Genomic DNA, 15,573 nt, shown 5'->3' with positions numbered 1-15,573 from the left:
AAACAATGTATGAAATACAACAATAAAGGATACACAGCAGTTTTTTTAAACACACACAGACAGACACACACATATACACACAGACACACAAACACACACAGAGACACACACAGAGACACACACAGACAGACAGACATACACAGACACAGACACACACACACACAGTGAGTGCTGATGTAAACAGTCTGAGGTTAATCTGCTCTCTTTAATCCTCCTTCCTCTTTCCCAGCGACCAATTACAGTCACTGATGTCATCTCTCCCCTCCCCCACCCTGTGTGTGTGTGTGTGTGTGTGTGTCTCTCTTTGTGTCCGTCCGGTTGCCGTGGCAGCAGTGTGAGGACGGAGCTCGTATGAAGCGTCGCTGCGTTCCTCTGAGAGCCGACCACGAGCTGCTGCTGACCCCCGACACACGACACAGTCTGTGAGTAACACACACACACACACACACACATACATACACACACACACACACACACAGACACACGACACACTCTGTGAGTAACACACACACATGCACACACACACACACACACACACACACACACACACACACACACACTCTTGGCCTATCACAGCCGGCCTCGCAGCCCAAATACAGAAGTTTCTTTTCCACCATTCTCAGGGTTCGGACCCCAGAACACTTTAAACATTAAACATTTCCTGCATTGTGCTGGATTCTAATGCATCTATTTCTACCTATTTCTACCTATTTCTGCATCTATTTTCGGTGTAAATCTATATATGTAAAGGAGAACACCAGGGACAGTGAAAATATAAAAATAATGGAATATAATGACTGTCAGGCTTTTTGTATTACTTTCAGATATTAATTCTCCTGTAGATCAACTTTCTTATTAATGTTATCTCTGCTGATTCAACATGTAGACATGATCTACTCTTCCTTCTCTTTGAGTCTATTGTTGGGGAATAACCTCTTTAAATATTATTCACCTCAGTGATTCAGGTTCTAGTTTTGGGTCTTTATGGTTCAGTTTTTTGCCTGTCTGTCTGTCTGTCTGTCTGTCTGTCTGTCTGTCTGTCTGTCTGTCTGCCTGCCTGCCTGTCTGCCTGCCTGTCTGCCTGTCTGTCTGTCTGTCTATCTGCTTGCCTGCCTGTCTGTCTGTCTGTCTGTCTGCCTGTCTGTCTGTCTGTCTGTCTGTCTGCCTGTCTGCCTGTCTGCCTGTCTGTCTGCCTGTCTATCTGCTTGCCTGCCTGCCTGTCTGTCTGTCTGTCTGTCTGCCTGCCTGTCTGCCTGCCTGTCTGCCTGTCTGTCTGTCTGTCTGTCTGTCTGCCTGCCTGCCTGCCTGTCTGTATGCCTGCCTGTCTGTCTGCCTGCCTGCCTGCCTGCCTGCCTGCTTGCCTGCCTGCCTGCCTGCCTGTCTGCCTGTATGTCTGCCTGTCTGTCTGTCTGCCTGTCTGTCTGTCTGTCTGTCTGTCTGCCTGTCTGTCTGTCTGTCTGTCTGTCTGTCTGCCTGTCTGCCTGTCTGTCTGTCTGTCTGTCTGTCTGCCTGCCTGTCTGCCTGCCTGTCTGCCTGTCTGTCTGTCTGTCTGTCTGTCTGTCTGCCTGCCTGCCTGCCTGTCTGCCTGTCTGTCTGTCTGCCTGCCTGCCTGCCTGCCTGCCTGCCTGCCTGCTTGCCTGCCTGCCTGCCTGTCTGCCTGCCTGCCTGCCTGCCTGCCTGCTTGCCTGCCTGCCTGCCTGCCTGTCTGCCTGCCTGCCTGTCTGCCTGTCTCTGATAGTTTTGTGTCTGTGTGTAAGCAGGTCGGGGGTCCGGCTGCATCCTGTCGTCCAGCTGAGGTCAGGGGGCGTGGCCTCTCTCCTCAGTGACTCGTCCGGTTGTGAATCAGCTGTTGGGTCGTCGGGGCGACGCCCAGCGGCTTCTCCGACACGGCTTCTGCGGTTTGAAGATGAGACGGAGACTGAGGCGGAGTCTCGGTACCTGGAGCGGCAGCGGCAGAGGAGACGGATGGGTGTCCTCGCCTCTAAACCAGACCTGAACCTGTACGTCAACGGCAGGCCAGGGACAAGGCTGCAGGGGCCACATGGACACCAGGGGACAGGGCTGCAGGGGGCACATGGACACCAGGGGACAGGGCTGCAGGGGCTGCAGGGGGCACATGGACACCAGGGGACAGGGCTGCAGGGGCTGCAGGGGGCACATGGACACCAGGGGACAGGGCTGCAGGGGCGCAGGGGGCACATGGACACCAGGGGACAGGGCTGCAGGGGACACATGGACACCAGGGGACAGGGCTGCAGGGGGCACATGGACACCAGGGGACAGGGCTGCAGGGGGCACATGGACACCAGGGGACAGGGCTGCAGGGGTCAGGGCCTCATGATCAGCTGGGGGCAGGGCCTGCTGCTGACAGACAGCACAGAGGACGGATGGCTCAGTGGGACTCCTGTGGGACGGTTCTGAGAGGCAGAGTCAGCCTGAAACCCTGTTTACAGCCACCTGACCCTGAGGAGCGTGGGCGAAGTCTGTACAGACCCCACCTCAGCCTGCGGACCGAGCCAATCAGAGAGACCTACATTGGCTCTGTGACAGCGTGTGATAGAAGTGGGGCAGGGGGCGAGAGGAGGAGCACCAATCAGGACATGCCCACCACAGACCTGCCAATAAACCCCTATGCCCCCCAGCAGCTGGCCACACCCCTCTCCAGATCCTCCTCGTCTCCTCAGAGCGTCAGGCTCAACGGCACAAAAGCAGAGCAGAATCTAAACTACAACCAGAGCCAGAGCCGGGAGGAGCAGGGAATGTCTGCACCCGAGCCCCACAGAGAGCTCCGATCCTGCGCCAAGGTGACAGAGAGGAGCAGTGTGGATCTGAAGGCGAAGAGCTCAGAGACAACAGGTGACAAACATTTACAGTGTGGCAACCCAGGGGACTTAGAGGCAAGATTCACAATAGATATAGGAGTCTCAGAGACAGTTAGCTATAAACGTAAAGTGTATTTTAATAAATTGTTCAAGGGAAAGGCTAGTGGGTCAAACTTAAACTGAGGAGTCTTCCCATCTGGGGTCCATTTGCCTTCGTGTAGTAGGGTTAGAGCAGAGAGATAGGTCTGTCCTGTTCCCCGGCCGATGTCTCCTTCCCAGGCTCTTACTGAAAGCCACAGCAGTGTTGCCTTGGTCCTTTCCGCCGACTCAGTCTTACTCCCAGACCATTAAAAACCGAGGCTTGAATTTCAGCGTACAGGGTAAAACCACTTGGTTAGTTGTAATGTGTTACAAGAGTTTCAAGCTTACCTGCTATGTGTTGAGACAGTGATACCCCAGGTCTCATTCAGGTCAGTGTCCAACATAACCAGGCAGAGGAGTACTTCAACTCTATGTCTTCATAGATTTAGGGAATCAGCTGTATGATAAGGGAATGTTTTGTTCCAGGACTGTCTCCTTTTGTAGGTTGGTGGACCTGCCACACTTTAGCATACTTCTCAGTGAGAGAGAGATAGGCTGAACTAGGCTTTCGCATCTGGTACTTCCCAGAGAGAGAGATAGCCTGTCTTTCTTCTACTATGTCATCTTATAGTGTGGCTGTATGTTTTTGAATAGCACTTATAAACAAATATAGTTAATATAGTATAGTTTAGTATATAGTTATAATTATAATTAATATTAACATCTTGTCCTGTGATTGGTTTACAGCTGAGAGCCAGGCCCCACCCCCCTCAGGAAGCAGTAATGGACAGGTCAAACAGCCAATGAGAGCTGAGGTTTACAGTGACTACACTTCACATCCTGAACGGTGAGTTTAAACCCAAACTGCAGGAAGTTCTTAGCCTGGATGCCAGCCGAACTTAGCCCCGCCCACAACATTTGAGGTTGGGAAGTTCGGTCTGGACTTGATCAGTTGTGGAGCAACTATGCTCAAACCCAGCAAGGGGGGGGATAAAAAAAAAAAAAAAAAAAAAAAAAAAAAAAAAAAAAAAAAAAAAAAAAAAAAAAAAATACAACTCATTGTTTTGTTTGTTGGGGGGTTTTGTGTTGTTTTTTTTTTTTTGGGGGTTTTTTTTTCTTTTTTTTTTTTTTGGTCTTTTCGTTGCTCTGATTGGTTATAGGTCTATCCGTTGCTCTGATTGGTTTGTAGGTCTATCCAATTGAGTGTAGAGGCATTTTCTTTCCTGGATCGGTTGAAACACGCCCCATAATCACAGCCCAATGGAGCAGCATCAGACTCATATTCTGACTAGAATCTGAGTATGACCACGTCAGGCTAGGAAGTTCTGATTAAACTCTAAACACATGTAGACTGTCGCCATGGAAACTAAGCTGTAGTCAAGTAAACTTTATTATCCCAGAATGGCCAGAATACAGCCAGCAGAGAATAAAAGACAGCAGTTCATACGCAACATTACATACATTCATATTCCATACTCCAACAGGACAAATTACATCAAGGTATTAATGAGACCAATGGAAACAGGGAAAATGAGCTCTTATATCAATCAATCAAAAAGCAAAAATTTATTTATAGAGTACTTTAAAATCCAAAGAGGGGACACAGTGCTGTACAGTAAAACAATAAATTAATACATAAAAGCCCTAAATACAAAACTCACACGACCCATATAATACAAATTAAAACAATAACAAACTATACAATGAACCAATATGATCAATATAACCAAACTTTTGGAATTTTGGAATTGTCAATTTCAGTTTTCAAAGGCCTAAGAATAAAGGTGGGTTTTAAGAAGAGACTTAAAAATAGACAGTGCCCGTCTAATGTGCAGAGGTACATCGTTCCACAATTTAGGAGCTGCTACAGAAAAAGCACGGTCCCCTTTTAGCTTGCACTTTGTTTTAGGCACAATTAGGAGCAGTTGATCGGCTGACCTGAGAGAACGGGTGGGTCTATAGGGGTGTAGCAGCTCAGAGATGTAAGGAGGGGCAAGGCCATTTTGGCATTTAAAAGCAAATAAAAGAATCTTAAAATGGATCCTTTGATATATAGGCAGCCAATGCAGTGAAATGTGCTCGTATTTACGTGTTCCAGTTAAAAGACGTGCAGCAGCGTTTTGCACCAACTGGAGATGAGCAATAGAGGACCCACTGACCCCCACGTACAGTGCATTACACTAATCCATCTGAGTGGTGACAAAGGCGTGGATTACTGTCTCAAAGTGCTGCCTAGAAAGGAATGGCTTTCTTTTGGCCAATTGCCTCAAATGAAAAAAACTTGTTTTAACCACTGACCTAATCTGTCTGTTCAGCTTAAGATCAGGGTCAATTTTAACCCCTAGATTAGTGACTGTTGGCTTAATATATTGATTCAAGGAATCCAAATCAACACAATGGGTCCCAGCGGTGCCACCAAAAAACATCACTTCTGTCTTACGTTCATTAAAACTTAAAAAGTTAAGAGCCATCCAGGCCTTTATGTCATCAAGACACTTAAGTAATGGTCCAACAGTTTCATTCTTTTTAAGAGGGACATAGATCTGACTATCATCTGCATAACAGTGAAAAGACATACCATGCTTCCTAAGTATGGAACCAAGTGGAAGTAGATAAAGAGAGAAGAGAAGAGGGCCTAAAATTGAGCCCCGTGGGACCCCACAAGAAAGAGGAGCAGAGGAGGACAGAAAATCTCCACAGCTGACACAGAAAGTTCTACCTTCCAAATAGGCACCAAACCATTTCAGTGCAATGCCCCTGATGCCCACCCACCGCTCCAAACGAGAAATCAGGATTTCATGGTCCACTGTGTCACAAGCAGCAGTCAGATCAAGAAGCACCAGAATAACACAATTCCCAGAGTCAGTAGCTAAAAGAATATCATTAAAAACTTTTAGAAGAGCAGATTCTGTGCTATGTAGGGTTTTAAAACCAAATTGGAAAACTTCAATAATATTGTGCTCATCCAAGAAGGCCATTAATTGACTGCAAACTATCTTTTCAAGGATTTTTGCCATAAAGGATAGTTTAGATATAGGTCTAAAATTTGCCAGATCTGCAGGATCCAGCCCAGGTTTTTTAATTAAGGGTTGCACTACTGTATGTTTCAAAAGTTTAGGGACCACCCCTGAGGAAAGGCTACTATCTATTGGTCTAATACCTAGCTACTACCATGTACCTGCGAGCAGATGGCAGCAGCCTGAAGTCATAAGACAAGGGGTGACTTGAGTCAGCAAGCTTAGCTTTGGCCTTCCTCTTGGCTCTGGCTCTGTATAAAAGAGATTACTCTTCACACATTTCACGCTGCGTTTTAGTCGTTGCAGCATCACATCACAGTCCATCCATCCATCCATCCATCTTCATCTCTTATCCGGGGTCAGGTTTCTGGGGCAGAAGCTCCAGTAGGGGACCCCAAACTTCCCTTTCCTGAGCCACATTAGCCAGGTGGCATCCTTACCAGATGCTGATCCTCCTCTCTAGGGAGGCGCCCAGGGGGCATCCTTACCAGATGCTGATCCTCCTCCCTAGGGGGTCACCCAGGGGTCATCCTTACCAGATGCTGATCCTCCTCCCTAGGGGTCACCCAGGGGGCATCCTTACCAGATGCTGATCCTCCTCCTTAGGGGGTCACCCAGGGGGCATCCTTACCAGATGCTGATCCTTCTCCCTAGGGAGGCACCCAGGGGGCATCCTTACCAGATGCTGATCCTTCTCCCTAGGGAGTCACCCAGGGGGCATCCTTACGAGATTTAAGGGTGGTGCATCTTTGTACCTTTAGTCAGAGGAACAAAATTGTACCTTACTTGTTTGTACCTTCAAAAGGGGCAATATTGTATCTTTGAGGATCAATTCTGTAGCTTATACCAAAGGTACAGCAAAGTACCTCTGGAAAAGATACAGTTTTGTCCCATAAAGGTACCACCCCGTGGCAAAGCCCTTTTGTACATTTAATTGGCAAAAAAGTTCATTTTTATTCCTTAAGTGAAAGAACAAATAGACAAACAACTTCAAGCTACCACTGTAGGCGGGTGCTCAAGCCCTGATTAGTAATCACGTGTTTTCAGTTTGATCTGATTAGAAATCTTCTCTGAATCCTTCAGTGTCATCAGCAGAGAAGAACCAGCTCGTCTTTCTCTGCGTCGTCTTTTCTCCAGCGTCAGACTGAGCACGACTCGAACTGGCAGCCTCGACCGCCTCCGCTCACGGCCCCGCCGCTCAGAGTCGGGCCCCGCCCCCCCAGGATATGACTCCGCCCCCTCTGGATTTGACTCCACCTCCTCCGGTCACAAGAAAACCTCCAGCCTGCTGAGGAAAACACCGTCTGTTCAGTCGCTCAGTGTGGTAAGAAGATCAGTTATTATATTTTATTATCAGCTGCTGAGTTTTTATCTTCTTCTTCTCTGACTGTTTCCTGTCTGTCCAGCAGGGGTCACCCTTCTTCTTCTTCTCTGACTGTGTGGTTCCTGTCTGTCCAGCAGGGGTCACCCTTCTTCTTCTTCATCTTCTTCTCTGACTGTGTGGTTCCTGTCTGTCCAGCAGGGGTCATCCTTCTTCTTCTTCTCTGACTGTTTCCTGTCTGTCCAGCAGGGGTCACCCTTCTTCTTCTTCTCTGACTGTGTGGTTCCTGTCTGTCCAGCAGGGGTCACCCTTCTTCTTCTTCATCTTCTTCTCTGACTGTGTGGTTCCTGTCTGTCCAGCAGGGGTCATCCTTCTTCTTCTTCTCTGACTGTGTTTCCTGTCTGTCCAGCAGGGGTCACCCTTCCTGCAGTTGAGGAGGTCTTCATCGGTTCAGAGTTTTTTGTCAGAGCAGAAGAAGAAAAAGAAGCGGGATCGTTCTGCTGACTACAGACCAGCTGCTGACCAGTAAACATTATAATCTGTCTGTCTCTCTCTAACCTGTCTGTCTCTCTCTAACCCGTCTGTCTCTAACCTGTCTCTCTCTAACATGTCTGTCTCTAACCTATGTCTCTCTAACCTGTGTGTCTCTAACCTGTCTGTCTCTAACCTGTCTGTCTCCAACCTGTCTGTCTCTAACCCGTCTGTCTCTAACCTGTCTGTCTTTACCCTGTCTGTCTCTAACCTGTCTCTCTCCAATCTGTCTATCTCTAGCCTGTCTGTCTCTAACCCATATGACTCTAACCTGTCTCTCTCCAACCTGTCTGTCTCTAACAGGTCTGTCTCTAACCTGTCTGTCTCTAACCCATATGTGTCTAACCTGTTTGTCTCTAACCTGTCTGTCTTTAACCTGTCTGTCTCCAACCTGTCTGTCTCTAACCTGTCTGTCTCTAACCTGTCTGTCGCCAACCTGTCTGTCTGTAACCTCTGTCTCTAACCTGTCTGTCTCTAACCTGTCTGACTCCAACCTGTCTGTATCTAACCTATCTGTCTCTAACCTGTCTGTCTCTAACCCATATGTGTCTAACCTGTTTGTCTGTAACCTGTCTGTCTTTAACCTGTCTCTAACCTGTCTGTCTCTAACCCGTCTGTCTCTAACCCGTCTGTCTCTAACCTGTCTGTTTCTAATCTGTCTCTAACCCGACTGTCTCTAACCCGTCTGTCTCTAACCTGTCTGTCTCTAACCTGTCTCTAACCTGTCTGTCTCTAACCCATCTGTCTCTAACCTGTCTGTCTCTAACCTGTCTCTAACCTGTCTCTAACCCTTCTGTCTCTAACCTGTCTGTCTCTAACCTGTCTGTCTCTAACCCGTCTGTCTCTAACCTGTCTCTAACCCATCTGTCTCTAACCTGTCTGTCTCTAACCTGTCTCTAACCTGTCTGTCTCTAACCTGTCTCTAACCCATCTGTCTCTAACCTGTCTGTCTCTAACCTGTCTCTAACCTGTCTCTAACCTGTCTGTCTCTAACCCGTCTGTCTCTAACCTGTCTGTCTCTAACCTGTCTGTCTCTCAGCTTACTGCAGCGGTGTCTGAGTGTGGAGGACGTTGGTCGTCCGTCTTCGGTTCGTTCGGTCGGTCGAGTCCTTCAGGTTTCTGCTGACGGATCGGTTCTGTTGGAGCTCAGCCGGCCGGACAGCCGCAGGTTTGGATTCCTCATCAGCCGGGGGAGAGGACGGCCCGACTCTGGTACGGACTAAATCTAACTGACAATACTACAAATACTACTGACAATACTACTGACAATACTACAAATACTACTGACCATACTACTGACAATACTACTGACAATACTACAAATACTACTGACCATACTACTGACAATATTACTGACAATACTACAAATACTACTGACGATACTACTGACATTATTACTGACAATACTACAAATACTACTGACCATACAACTGACAATACTACAAATACTACTGACGATACTACTGACAATACTACAAATTATACTACTGTAAATACTTAACACTCCTGTTTCTTGCTGCTACATATCTGGTTTCATTGAAATTTCAGAGTCTGAGTCAAAAGTTTAAAACATGTTCTGTGGTTTATTGATGATATATAAACACATAAAACACATGATCCGCGGTAACACCGCAAGATAGTCCGCAGAGCAGCAAAGTGCAGCGCAGGTAAATCTCTGCTTCTGGCTTCGGTTATGTCTTGTAAGATCAGCGGCAACAATGTCAAGGTAAAGCAGCTTTATTTCTACAGAACCACTCAGCACCAAGGCCATTCAAAACGCTTTACATAAAACATTATAGAGCAGTTAAAAACAAAAATTATAAAGAATCAGACAGACAAGAATACAAAAAATACAGAACAGTTGCAGATTTGGGAAAGTTTGATTATGTGGAGCATAAAAGCTGGATGGTTTATAGTTTGCAGCGCAAGTTGCTGTTCTTCCTCTGAGTGTCTGCACCAGCAATGTTGTTGCAATATTAATCATTAATCATCCATTTTGGCTAGCAAACTTTGCTTCCAAATGTTAGTTTGAATTTTGTGCGATTCAGTGTGAAAATGAATGGAAACACCTTAAAATGTCTCAAATATTTTCAATATACCAATCTGACTGCAAGACAGCATGTGACGTCATTACGCAGGTTTTTATTCACTTTAAAGCCATTGGATGGAAACAAACTTTCACCGGCTTTATTTGCATGAATGTTTTTAGAAAACTTCAGATAACTCGATTGACAAGTGGATGGAAACATAGCTAGTGCAGAGCAGTTTTACTCTGGATCATCTGTAGATGGGTTAACGTATTAAGTTCGCAGCTCATTAACAATGTGTGTCCTGCAGGTGTTTATGTGGAGGACATGGTGGACAGTGGCACGGAGAAGTTGTATGCCGGCCTGTTGGCGTTGGGAGACGAGATCCTGGAGGTGAACGGGGAGAAAGTGGCTTGTCAGAGTCTGGACCAGGTGACCCAGCTGCTGACCCAGAACCCCTCTGCTACAGTCCGGGTGCTTCGGCACCACAGGACGCCTCCACGCTGAACAGACACTGCTACAACCACCTAACTGCAAAAACAACCAGAACGACCAGAACGCTGACTGAGTGAAGCCACAGGACCTGATCCGCTGGTCAGACCAACACTTAGAGAACAAGTGAACCGGAAAGAAACTTTAACTTCACTGCAACTTCCACAAAAACGGCATCAAACTGCTGAGCTGCTTCTGGTCCAGCCAGAACTTAGAACACGTTCACACCTGTTCTTCTGTAGACTCGGGGTTAAGGTACATTTGGTTGTGTTAGCATTCACGCTGCACTTTGTCAAACACCAAACATGCTCACATTGTTTGTCTTCTTCTTAAACATTAGAAACATTAAAGCAGAACCAGAAAACCCAAGCCTTTGTTATACTGGCTGGCATTTGTTTACAATGTTTGGTGTTTGACAAAGTGCAGCGTGAATGCAAACAACCAAATGAGAAACGCAGCAATGCATAATCTTCATCCCTGAATGGCAAGTCTACAGAGCTACAGGTGTGAAAGCGACCTAAGTCTGTAAACTGTGTGAAAGGTTGAAACTGCAGCTAGTAAATTATGTTTTTGGTTCTCTTCCTGTATTTGGGTTGGGTCGTTCTCACCTAAAGTGAACTGAACTCTAGATCTCTGTGAAGAGAACAGCGGACTGACCAGAATTTGTGATAGCTGTTCTACATGAAGTGAAGAAGACGTTCCACTCAGACAGTCTGACAAAGTTCAGCAGTTTGTCTCAATCTAAATACTTCAGTGAGGGTACTTACAGTACATGTAGTACTCTGTGCACACTTGTGCAGTGCATTAAGTTTCGACAGGGTAGTGTTGCACTGACAGGAAATTATTCTTATTTTGTTTAATGGTAAACTGCAGCTGGGAGGAGCGTTGCAGCCACCTACTGTTACCGACAAACATATACCGGCTTGTTTTCTCACTGACTGACGGCAGTATAGTGGTACTCAGAGGTGGAGATGGATTCGGAGTAACTTAGACTCAGAGGTGGAGATGGAGCCTGAGTAACGTAGACTCAGAGATGGAGTCTGAGTAACGTAGAGGTGGAGATGGAGTCTGAGTAACGTAAACTCAGAGATGGAGCCTGAGTAACGTAGAGGTGAAGATGGAGTCTGAGTAACTTAAACTCAGAGGTGGAGATGACACTTTACGACACATCAGCTGACTTTAAATTAAGCTTTTCTCTGTTTTGGATTCTTGTTTAATTTTCTCTTCAGACCTGCTGTCAGGTTTAATAAAAAGATAAAGTGATACAAAGTGATGTTGTTTCACGCAGTAAGAGTGTTGTACATATATTTACAGTATTTAAATGTCTGCAGTATTTCAGTCTCATGGATTTTTATGTTTATATTTTCTGACAAAATAAAGAAACGTTGACCAGAAGCTTTATGTCTCCTGTTGATTTGTTACAAACTATAAATATTCAGTTTTTCTGTTTCATCATATTTATTTAAAATACAGATTGAAGAGCTGAAGTTATCAACAAAACCAATATAATTAGTGCTGTCAAACGATTAATTTTTTTTAATTGCGATTAATCGCTGAATTTCTATAGTTAATCTCAATTAATCACATGTTTTATCACATGATTAAAATTATAAGTACATATTAACACTGGAAAGCAATTCTTACCAGTGTATCTTGATTGGGAATCAAATGAATGCAAAGAAAGTGACTTTATGAACTTGCCTTTAAGATTTGTATTTGTTTATTATTTATTTACTGTAAACAAAAGAAAAATGTGTGAATCTGTCATTATTGCACGATTCCTCCAAGTACCTAACTAAAATACTAAAAATCCCAATCATTACCAGAGTCAATATAGTGTGCAGTAACTTCTAAATAATTTTGATTACTCACTGACGTCCAGTGATCACCGGTTAATGAGACACAGTTTGCACTCTGCAGCAGTTCCAGTGTGGCTGCTTTCTCCGTGGACTACAGGCTGTGTGTGGGTGGGGCTGCTGTCCCCCTCGACGTCAACGTATAAGACGGGTCAGAACATGCCAACCGTAGTACATCTTTAAGACCCAAGTCTTCTACGATGCTGACAGGTCTGCAGTTAGTTTCCACCCATTTTGCAAGAGCTGTAGTAATTGGTTTGGATTTGGTTTCATTAACAGGTCAGCGAGTAGCACTCTCCAAAATAGTGCTTTCCGTGAGCCTGCTAGCATCAACCTGAGTCATGTTAACTGGACAATGCTTAGCTCGTAGCTGGTAGCTCAAGCTTGATGTGCTTCGGTGATATTTTAATTCGGCTTTACACAATGTGCATATGGCTTTCGACTTGTCTATGACCCATCCGGGAGTTTTGGAAAATTAAAAGCTCCATTCAGAATTGTGTTGCTGCTGCATTTCTCTATCATGCCTGCAGCCAGCAGCAGGAGGATGTGTTACAAGGAAGTATGGCAGCTTGATGATAAGTACTTTAAAGTATTTCAGTATAATAGTGTCTAGAATTAAGTTCAAGGTCAAGGTCAAGTTTATTTATAGAGCACATTTACAAGCAGTCACTACTGCCCCAAAGTGCTGTACAGATACTAACACCGGTAACAGCATAAAAAGCATACTAATTAACCAAGAAGAAAAAGTAAAAACACCCACTAAAAACATAATATCCCAAAAACAATAATAGTAATTAAAACATATGTAAACATGATTACAAACAATCTTAACAATGTCACAGCTCAGCTTGTGTTAAAAGCCATTTCAAAAAGATGAGTTTTTAAAAGTGATTTAAATGACTCAATAGAGCTAGCCGCTTTAATATTGAGGGGAAGAGCATTCCAGAGCGTTTGGATCTAGGACAGTCCAAAAGAAGCTGGTCATTTGACCTAAGTGCTCTGACTGGGGTATGTGAAATCAACATATCAGCTAAATAAGAAGGTGCCAATCCATTTAAAGATTTAAAAACAAATAATAAAATCTTAAAATGGATTCTGAGAGCGACAGGCAACCAGTGGAGAGACGATAGTACTGGGGTAATGTGGTCATAGCGCATTTTCCCTGTCAGCAGGCGTGCAGCTGCATTTTGACCTAATTGCAATCGGCGAACAGAAGACTGGTCGAGGCCATAGTATAAAGAGTTGCAGTAGTCCAGGCGATTTGTAATCAGGGCATGTACAACTTTTTCCAGTTGACTTTGGGGTAGGTACAACTTCACCTTCCCAAGAAGTCTAAGCTGAAAGAAGCTTGTTTTTACTACTGAGCTAATTTGTTTATCCAGTTTAATGAACTATCAATAATAACTCGAAGACTTTTTACACACGGGCTGTAGTTATTGAGTAATGGGCCAAGAGCACTATTTAAATCTGAGATATCGGGTTCCCCAAAAGTTATAATTTCAGTTTTTCTGTCATTTAACCCTCATGCCCTCTTCGGTCATTTTTGTACATTTTTCTCAAGTTTTTTTTTTCATTTCGTGATCATTTTTGCTGTGTTACTTCTTATGGCATGAAATTTTGTAGGAATCCTTCTTTTCAGTCAAATTTTTTAAATCCAGTGTTTTTTACTCTTACATGTCTTTTATACTTAAATGATTCATTTTGTACCCTCTGGACACCTTCGAGGCAAAAATGTCCACACGCCACAAAACTGTTATTAAATCATCATATATCAATATTTTTTTCTGCTTTTTTTTCATGAATCAACAACTTCTTACCTAATCAAAACCACCAAACATTCAATCATTTTCAGGATTTTAACCCTTTAAATGCCAGTTTATGTATTTGAAGTATGTCATTTTTTATAAAAAAAAACACAAAAAATGGTTTTTTTCCCATATAATGAATAATATGTAGATGGGGCTTTGGTGGTGATTAGAGGCTTGGATATGTCAAAGATAAGCAACAAAACTGATTTGATTGCATTAGTATTTTTTATGTAATTCCAGATACTCCCTCTGGACACCTTCGAGGCAAAAATGGCCCCATTGACTTCCATTATAACCACATGTTTTGATCTCACTGCCTTTACAGTATAAAACCATGCATTCTGTAATGTCAGCATTTCATTTGGAAGAAAACTAGTCATATTTGATATTTTTACAGTATTTCACCAGATTCAACCATTTTGCCCTTGTAGGCCGATGCATGAAATTATAGTTATATTATGGAGCTGTGTGTGTGTGTGTGTGTGTGTGTGTGTGTGTGTGCGCGTGCCTGCGTGTGTGTGTGTGTATGTGTGTGTGTGTGTGTATATGTGTGTGTGTATGTGTGTCTGTGTGTGTGTGTGTGTATATATGTATATTTGTGTGTGTCTGTGGGTGGGTGGGTGTGTGTGTGTGGGTTGGGTGTGTGTGTGTGTGTGTGTGTGTGCGTGTATGTATGCGTGTGTGTGTATGTATGCGTATGTGTGTGTGTGTGTGTGTGTGTGTGTGTGTGTGCATGCATGTATGTATGCATGTCTGTGTGTGAGAGAGAGTTTGTGTAAATCTGTAAACAAACAATGATAATTTTAGTGGTGAAAAAAGCGCACCTTACTTTAGCCAGTTATATTATGGAGCCGTGTGTGTGTGTGTGTGTGTGTGTGTGTGTGTGTGTGTGTGTGTGTGTGTGTGTGTGTGTGTGTGTGTGTGTGTGTGTGTGTGTGTGCGCATGCATGCGTGTCTGTGTGTGAGAGAGAGTTTGTGTAAATCTGGGTGAAAAAAGGGCTTCTTTTGAAGGATGCATTTCATGTGTCTTTGAAGACGTGCTTGAATAAAAACATTGTCTCCTGCATTTGTTGTAAACAGAAACAACTATTAGTGTGTTGATGCACCTGGCTCTAGAGAAGGAGAAAGACCTGGAGCAAAGAGAAGGAGCCTTTATCTTCCAGCCAACTGCAGGACTCATCTGAAGGTGACACAAGTTTCTGGAGTCTGACAAAATGGTCACTGGAGTCCTCCAACTCTGTGAGTGCCTCTAACCCTTCCTCTGAAAGTGGAGAGGACACTGAAGATCCTGTCCATCCTAACATTGAATGGACAGTGAAGAATTGGCAAGTCTGGTCTCCATCTAATACTGAGACGCTGCGCAACATTCAAGCACCGACCGGCATGATGTCAGAGCGAACCCCCGAGATATGCCATATCAAGAATCCATGATGTGGCATCCTCTTTCGACCTTTTCTTCACTCCTGACATGATCCAGCTGATTCAGGAAATGACAAACCTACACGGAGGGTGTTCAATCTCAGGATGGAGTGATGTGGATGCTCAAGAGATTTGAACATACATGGGACTTCACACTTGGCTGGTGTGTACCGGTCAAAGGGGAATCCACCCGAGCCTG

General features: G+C 44.6%; 1 protein-coding gene across 1 annotated transcript; it reads left to right on the top strand.

Moving 5' to 3' along the window:
• Positions 1-318: 318 nt before the first annotated feature.
• LOC120565559 lies at positions 319-11,686 on the top strand. Its single transcript, XM_039811447.1, has 8 exons — positions 319-422; positions 1,761-2,154; positions 2,244-2,856; positions 3,651-3,750; positions 7,004-7,244; positions 7,651-7,766; positions 8,812-8,984; positions 10,110-11,686. The coding sequence occupies exons 1-8, from the start codon at positions 352-354 to the stop codon at positions 10,304-10,306; spliced, it is 1,905 nt and encodes a 634-aa protein (XP_039667381.1). The 5' UTR covers positions 319-351; the 3' UTR covers positions 10,307-11,686.
• Positions 11,687-15,573: the final 3,887 nt, after the last annotated feature.

The sequence above is a fragment of the Perca fluviatilis genome, chromosome 9 (assembly GCF_010015445.1).
Source record: "Perca fluviatilis chromosome 9, GENO_Pfluv_1.0, whole genome shotgun sequence".
Lineage (NCBI taxonomy): Eukaryota > Metazoa > Chordata > Actinopteri > Perciformes > Percidae > Perca > Perca fluviatilis.
This window is presented reverse-complemented; position numbering and strand designations above follow the sequence as displayed.